Raw genomic sequence first — 8,807 nt, 5'->3', positions numbered from 1 at the left:
TGTTATTTATTAATGAAAATTATCACAGGGTTGATGCAAACATTAATGAATGGGATCTTAAATGTGTGGAGGAAATACCTGCCTCTCAAGAAGAACAGAGAAATCAAAATAACAAAAGACAAGCACCACCAAATTCACCAAATGCAAGTGTTACTATGAGTCCTCCTAAAAAAAGGGCTTTGTCTGAAGTCATGAAGAAAAAAAAGAGACACAATCCAGACTACAGTGCATCAGCAGAATTAGTGGATGACCCAGACACTCCAACTCAATCTGCTGAGTCTCAATCTCAACCTGAATGTTCTCAATCTCAATCTATTTTGCAGAAATCCACTTCATCAAAAAGAAAGACAATGGATAAAAAAAAAAATGAACAGATCTAAAACATTTGACACAAGTAAAGATGAAGGGAAAAGGAGCATCCTTGATGCTTTAGATGATGATGATTTTATTGATGATGATGATTTGATTTAAATTTGATTTGATTTAAATGTTTCTACTGCAAAAGAAATAATAAATTACAATTTATTTAATTTCATTTCATTTCATTTTATTTCATTTTAAAATAAATTAAGGTGAAAATGGGGAAAATAACAAAATTAAATCGAAATATACGAAATTAGAACGAAATTAAAACAAAATAAACGAAACTATTACTTCTTTTAATAATTTTGTATCTTGTAGGGGAAAATTTTGGGTTTTAAGGGGATTTCGCGAAATTAACAAAATTAACTGAACTAACGAAATAATTTCGACCTTCCAAAATTATATCGAAATCAACGAAATTAGATCAAAATTGTCGAATTTTACTTCAATATGCTGAGTTCTTTCTAATTTCGGTGATTTCGATTTCGAATACCGTCAATCCGAAAATGTGGGTAAAGTACAATTTCGCGAATTTCGAAAAACCGAAATTTTTAAACATTACAAATTCACGAATTTCGAAATCACGAAATTAAAACTTATGTTTAATTTCGTGTCAATTTCGTTACTTTCAATGACCCGAAATTATACGAAATTATTTCGCGAAATTAAACAATCCAAAAAATCGAAATTTCGTTCTCAATTTCGATCCGAAATTGAAACACGAATTTCGTTTCGTTTAATTTCGTCGATTTCGAAGGCCGAAATTCCCATGCTTAATATTATTATCTGTTACTTAAACATGTAAAAAAATATTTTTATACATATTGCAGGATGATACAATTGACTGTGCACTAAAAGCACTAGAAGATCGTGGAGTCAAACATATCTAATGGATATTATATTAAAGCAGATAATACAGTTATAGCACTTGCTTTTTGCAGCTGTTTTATGGAGGCATTAGAGTTTTTATTTATGTCTTTTTATGTTTTCGCCGTCGAATATCCGACCGAATTAAGATTTTTTTATGACTTTTTAGAGAAAGTCATGGGACTTAATATTACTGTAAAAAGTGCAACCGTTGCTGATTTGTTTACCAAAATAACTTTTCTTCGAAACTTATGATGGACTTAAATCCCAGTTGGATTTAAAGACAACTTATTTGTTTTGTTTTTTAATTGATGAGAACTTTTATCGGTATATTTCTTATTTGGAGATAACTATTTATATTTATTTTTTAATTTAATAATTGATTATAGTTGTTTGCCTTTTTATATTTGCGGTTTTTAGATTTTTGTTATCATCTGAATGTATTAATTGTTTCAGTTCAATTGACAGTAATTTAATATTATGACTTTAAAATATTAACCCATCTTTTAAATTCCGTAATGCTAAAAAAAAATTAAAATCAATAAATTACGATATACTATAGTAAAAAGTTTTAAATATTAAAAAATCTTCAAAATATTTAAAGAAACTTAAAATGCAAAATACACAATAATGCATAAAAATCACTATAATGTGTAAAAAAAGATTTAAAAGAAACTTGCAAAAATCGACTCTTAGAAAGAAATGCAAATTATTGTATAAAAATCACAAAAATACGTAAAAAAAAAACAGTAATGCATAAAAAAAAAACTTTTGTCGAGTAAACCCACAAACAGTTTAATAGCCGTTCTCTTATAAAAGACAATTAATTTCACATTAACTGTGTAAAAAAGGTCCACATTTCTGTGTAGGAGTGAAGACTACACACTAATGTAGACGGAAGTGTGGAGGAAAACTCCACACTTTCCGCAAGAGTGTATGTAGCTATTTTCAGCCTTTAAAATAGGGTTGTTAATCGAAAGATTTCAAATATTTCTGGAAAAAATCTTTCAAAAGGGTATATACAATTAGTAATTATTTTTATTCGTAACGAATATATAGAAGCATTTAAAATTGTCAAAGTAACTTTCGCAAATAATACTTCTGAAAATTAGGCTTTCGAAAGTTGCTATTTCAAATAATGCTCTTTCAAAACTTCCAAAAGATTCGCTTTCGGAAATAGCACTTTAGAAATGAGCGCTTTCGGTAACTACGTTTCGAAATCTATGAAGGAAGTCTATTCGGCTAACTGCAAGAAATGTGAAAACAAAATATCTGTATATATCAAACTGTTTGAAATTTTATCTTCAGTATAGCAACATATTAAAATTTTACTAGTTTGTTTTTTCAAATAATGATTAAAAAACTTATTTCGAAAGGAAAATTTTCGATAATCCACTTAACGAACAGTCACTTACGGAAGAAAACTTTTGAAATTCGTCGTCATAAAAACAAGATTGAAATGTTCCATTAAATAAATTCGAAATGAATTGATTAGCAAGTTTCTTTTCGCTTGCCATTCTTGCGAAAATTTTATTTTTCGTATATAGCTTTACCAGCGGCGTGGGCAGGATTTTTTGATGTTGCAGACATGACAGTTTTAGGCTTTGTGCGAACTCCAAATTAAAGAATGTTGTTAATTTAAATGAAAATGTTTCTCAAAAAAATCGCGGTGGTTAGAGCGTGAGAACAAAAATACCCCAAGAAGTTCGCTTTCCCAACCCCGAATTAGACGTTCAATTAAACTCCGGAATGTTAATTAAACTTCTAAAGGGTACCTTTTTTAGATTCCGTGCCCATTGGGTGTTTATAAACAGTTGCACCAACCGCATTGGACGTTGTTTAAGAGCTGGGAAAAAATTTGAATAACCAAATTTGATTTAATACGTTACAAATTTGATTTAACTGGCCCCTATGAACCATAATTGGGACATTCAACCGCCACAATACAGTGCCATCGTGTGTGAATTTCATGGTATAGGTTATTAAGTTTTTAGTACTAAATCTTGTTTTAATCGACTAGTTTTAATTAGATTAAAAAGTTATCGACTAATTTTAGTTACGCTGAAAAGTTAGTCGACTAATTTTAGTTACGCTGAAAAGTTAGTCGACTAATTTTAGTTCGACTAAAAAGTTAGTCGACTAAATAAAGTTCGACTAAAAAGTTAGTCGACTAATTTTAGTTGGGCTAAAACTAACCTTAACCCCCACCCCTAGTAATGACGAAATAATGGCGTAATTAATTCGATTTTAAAACACGGCTAAGGATTAAATAAAACGCAAAAATTCGAAAACTAAGCAAATAATAATACCGATATCATACGATACTGGTGTCGACGGTATCGGTTATATCGATATTAAGTCCTATTTAATTGATAGTTACAAAACAATCGGTATTATGTAAGTCGATAACAAGAAGGATGATCTGGAATAGTGTGGTATCATTTACATACTAATGTGGATACCATCGACATTATCTATACCATACAGTACCGATAATAAAAAGAATGGTATGGTATCAAATGGTCGCATAGCCTCGTTTGATAAACATAAGAAAAAATTGAAAATGTGAAATTGTAAATTTGCCATGAACAAAACACCATGCACTAAATAATCGGCATCGAATTTCTGTTCTTGTTTAGTATCTACACGATTTCTTTTATAGCGAAGGTATCAGTTTTATCAGTATGGTTTCGGTACCGATAGTATCATTTGGTATCACAACTCGGTTCTATACCAGAGCTTTTATTTCATTTTTAAACACAAACTTGAATTTAACTTAGCAAATTTACATAATAACTGACTTATATATAATTGCCTCACGATATATATATATGTATATATATATATATATATATATATATATATATATATACATATATATATATATTAGGGTGGCCCTTATTTTTGAAGTTTTAAAATATCATTGTCTGACCCCTCAGATGAGTTCCAATATATAAAAAAATAATTCAGGCCAAATATGAGCAGGATTGAACAATATTTAGAGGTGGCTCAACTAAGCTTTAGTTTTGTGAGAATACCAAAATCGGCGAAAAAAAATTTCAGGTTCTTTTCAATAAATGATTTTGAATATTAAATGAATAAATATATTTCAATCAATAATTTGAACTAGATATCATGTTTCAATAATGTACTAATCTAAAAAATAATTAAATATAAAATTATAATAAATATAAAGGTAATAACGCATAAAAAAATGTTCTTCAATATATCTAAATAAATAATTTATAATTTTCCTCAGTAATTTTATTAATTCATAATTTTCTTCAGTCATTTTTTTCAGTAAACAAAACTAAACATGTAATATAATTTAATATTAGCACCTATTGGGCATCTTATATAATATTTAAATAAATCTTGTGCTAGTTCTTTGTAGCCATCTTGTATTATAAATTTCTTCTTCTACTGTTGTTTGTTAATTAATCAAAATAAAATTTCTATTTAATAGTTATCAATAATCACAGATATTAGCAATCAGCAAAGGTTAGTATGTCAATTTAATTATAAAATATATTATGTTATATATATAATTATATGAGGGAGTCTGTATGACTGTAGATTTCGTTTTGTATTATTGCATGGCATGTCAATGGCATGTGTAATTTTGTAATTTGTTTATGCCAAAAATTGCATAGTTTAATATTATGTTATAATATTATGATGATTAGTATAAATCTGTTTGGCATTTTCAGATGGCATTGCGTTCACAAATTTATCTTGTTAGCCCTGCTGAAAGAATTGAAGGTAGTAAATTGCCATCAGGGAAGCAGGTTCTTGGTCACTTTCTACATCTCCACAATGTTTTGAAAGAGGATATTCGAAAGGCTGCAAACCACGCTATTGAGAAAGTTGAAGATTTCTGGTTTCGAGCTAAAATTCCAACAAGGCATCATCAAGATTCCATCAAAAAGCTTGAGCAATTATTCTTCGAGTGGAAAAGTCTAAAGAAAAACAAGAGCCGCAAGACCGAGACTCAACAAACAAATGAAACCGCATTTTCAGCCGCAATAGAAGAACTGTTCGACATTGCACATGCTGACGCCATGGAGCTAATTGAGAATCAAGAAGGTAAGGTTTTTCTGGAATCTCAAAGAAAAAAGGGACGACCTGGCTGCATGGGCGGAATCGATAAGGTTCTGCTTCAACAACAAAAAAAGCAGAATGAGAGAAAGCAGATATTGCAAAAGAGAGTACATTGATCTCAACTTGATAAAAACACCTTGCTAGATAAAGCTGTGTTGGAGAGCAGCAGCGCTGATTCAGAAGAAAGTCAGTCTGAACCTGAAGATGAGGATCCAGTTCTAAGCACAAGTACTGTTACTCCTTCTTCTTCATCACGAAAGCGAGGACGCCAAAGTGTTGTTTCACCACAGCTGGCATCTATGCTTGATAGAAATAAAATGAGCGACAGGGCTGCTATGATGGTCATCGTTGAGGCTTCGAGGGCTCTTGGACAAGACGCTGAATCACTCGCTTTGAATAGATCAACCATCCAACGACTCCGTCGGAAACACCGACAGCAAATTGCCTCCGGAATCATTCAACATTTCAAGCCAAATACTGCTCTTACAGTACACTGGGATGGCAAGCTGATGCAAGATCTGACTGGAACAGAGAAGGTGGATAGGTTGCCCATTCTTGTCACAACAATGGGGAAGACAAAGCTTTTGGATATTCCAAAGATTCCTGCAGGTAATACATAATGGTATAATATATAATGGTATAATATATATGCCTACTTTTATTTTAGTTAAATGTTTTTATAAATTTCGAAATCATTTATTATTATGAAATGTGAATGTGAAATCATGTCAGACAAACTTTAATAAAGACTACTATAAATTACTTTTTAGGCACTGGACAAGACGAGGCCAAAGCAGTCTATGATGCTATCCGAAAATGGGAGCTGGAAAACTTTGTCCATGGTATGTGTTTCGATACAACCTCTTCCAACACCGGTCGGCTGTCTGGCGCTTGCGTTCTTCTCGAACAGCTACTAGGGTGGCCTCTACTGCACTTTGGTTGTCGACATCACATCATGGAACTGGTATTGGCTGCTGCTTTTTGTGTCTGTATGGGACCCAGTAAAGCTCCGGAAATACTCGTTTTCAAACGATTTCAAGCACAGTGGTCATCCTTTGACCAGGAAAGTTATGAAGATGCCTTTTCGGATGATGTTGCCTCAGCTGAACTCTCCGAAGTCAAACATGTAATCATTGTTTTCTGTGAACAGCAGCTGCAAGATCATCAGCCACGAGATGACTATCGCGAGCTGCTCAAACTGATGCTCATCTTTTTAGGAAGAAAGCCTACAGATTGGAAGAATTTTCGAGCGCCTGGGTCAATGCATCAAGCTCGATGGATGGCGAAAGCCATTTACAGTATAAAGGTTTGGCTGTTTCGATCACAGTTTAAGCTGACCTTGCGAGAGTCTCGTGGCCTCCTACGTGTGAACATATTTCTTGCAAAGGTTTATATCACGTTCTGGTTTTTGGCGCCTCTGGCTTACAAAGCCGCTAGGAATGATCTACAACTTATTCAACAACTCCAGGCTTACCCTGATCAAGATATTGGTGCCGCAACATCACGCAAGCTTGAGGGCCATCTTTGGTACCTGTCAGAAGATTTGATCCTTTTCACTACGGAACGCGAAATTGTTAAAAGATCATTAGAACAGGAAGGAGAAGAAGTACCTTTGAAACGTGTCGTGGTGGACTTGGCGACAGTACAACAAAAGACGCTTCCTGATTTTGTCTCAAAAAGAAGCAGAAACCTGTTTTCTATTCTGGGCATGCCAGATGGATTCCTGGCCGAAGATCCTGAATCATGGAACAGGAGAGATGACTTCAAGGTTGCAGAGGCAATCGTGAAATCCCAGGCAGTAATAAACGACCATGCAGAACGAGGAGTTGCCTTGATCCAAGATGCAACAAAGTCTGGCCGATTTAAAAGCGAAGAACAGCTGCAATATGCTCTGCAGGTTATCGAACAGAACCGGGCAAACTTTCCGAATGTGAAAAAATCCACCTTACTTCACAATTAACTAGTTCAACTAAGTGAAGATGTGTAACTTTGTGTATTCTATTGTTTCTGTGTTTGTCTCTGTAATTAAGAACTGTTTTTAGTAGTTAGAATTAATTTTCTGTATGAAACTGATGGCAAAATGTGCTGAATTCTGTCACAGACATAAAAAATTCGTATATGAGAAAACTTTGACGGCGTTGAGCCACCTCTAAATATTAATATTTTTTTATGAAACTTTACACATAATTTTTTTGTATGAAATGGAACCATTTAAAATGGTCAGACTTAACATTGCTCTTATTTAATTTTTTATCATCATATAAGGGCCACCCTAATATATATATATATATATATATATATATATAATAGGATGTCCCGTTTTCAGGGTCACATTTTATTTTGACTGCTCCTAGCATTTTTCTGCTGCGTATATTTGAGAAAATAAGATCTGTAAATTTTTAGAGCTCTAACTTTATTTTTGTGACTACACAAGCCACCTTAAGTTTCAAACAACATGATTTTTGGGTGAAAAAAGCCTATTTTTACAGTGCTTGTAAAGTTGCAGTTTGAATGATACAAGCTAATCTAATGTTGAACCATGTACTATTAAACCTTTTCAAAAACTGGGAGCAGTTTGAATAAAACCGTTAGTTAGGCTTGAAGTAAGTTCAAGCCTAACTAACGGTTAGGCTTGAAGTAAGTTCAAGCCTAACTACCCATTTTTATGCGGTTTGACGCGGTTGACAGTCAAACAAAATAGTGATCTAATCTCTATAAAATGGGTCTAAATCGAATTCCGAACCCTTTTCACACCTATTTAGACCAACGAAAATCCAAAATTGGTTGAAAAATGTTAAAGTTATGTAAATTTTTCCAAAATATTAATTCCTGAAATGACAAGATTTGAAACATGTAAAAATGCTTATAATATTGAGTGTTAAATTAGGGAGGTGGGAGTTGGTGGGGGAAAATTACAATTTAAATGTGATGAGCAAGTTCCGACCTGGGGGTTTGGGGAGGGGGGGATTATTTGGAACAATGCATTTCCTCGGCAAGGGGTGGGGCCTGGGGGTTAGTTGCAACGGTAATCCTTCAGTTAAGCGGCATAAAACAAAATTATTATTTTGCTTTCTTGTATTGTTTCAAAAACGTCTGAAACGTTTTAAAAGCAAAATAACAATTTTATTTTACGCCGCTTAACTGAAGGATTACCAAAAGTCCTTCAAAGTAGTGATAGAACACTATTATTGGAACTTTGAGTAACTATCTTTTAAAGTGAAAGAACACTTTATAATTCTGTAAGTGATAGGACACTTTTATAAACTTCTGTCTATTACAGTTGTTATTTGACTCCAGTGGACAGAGTAAACTAAATTGAACAGAATGGCTAAAAGTGACAAGTTGAATGACAATCAACTCCCTTTTAACAAAGACATTTTTGGAGCATTATTATTTTTTAAAGTCTGAAAATCCTAAGATCAAAGATAACACTCTTCTCTACTGTGGATTCTCTCATGATTTCAAGCACATTTGTG

At 32.9% G+C, this 8,807-nt stretch overlaps 1 protein-coding gene across 1 annotated transcript; it reads left to right on the top strand.

The window, feature by feature from the left end:
• Positions 1-5,630: 5,630 nt before the first annotated feature.
• Positions 5,631-7,422, top strand: LOC149880381 (uncharacterized). Its single transcript, XM_090070930.1, has 2 exons — positions 5,631-5,940; positions 6,102-7,422. Exons 1-2 carry the CDS (start codon positions 5,631-5,633, stop codon positions 7,289-7,291), a joined length of 1,500 nt encoding a protein of 499 aa, XP_089927056.1. The 3' UTR covers positions 7,292-7,422.
• The last annotated feature ends 1,385 nt before the right edge of the window (positions 7,423-8,807 follow it).

The sequence above is a fragment of the Hydra viridissima genome, unplaced genomic scaffold (assembly GCF_058129835.1).
Source record: "Hydra viridissima isolate aposymbiotic clone 2 unplaced genomic scaffold, HvirCarnegie_v1 scaffold_13, whole genome shotgun sequence".
NCBI classification, from domain to species: domain Eukaryota; kingdom Metazoa; phylum Cnidaria; class Hydrozoa; order Anthoathecata; family Hydridae; genus Hydra; species Hydra viridissima.
The sequence above is the reverse complement of the archived record's forward strand: the minus strand, read 5'-3'. Positions and strand labels throughout refer to the sequence as shown.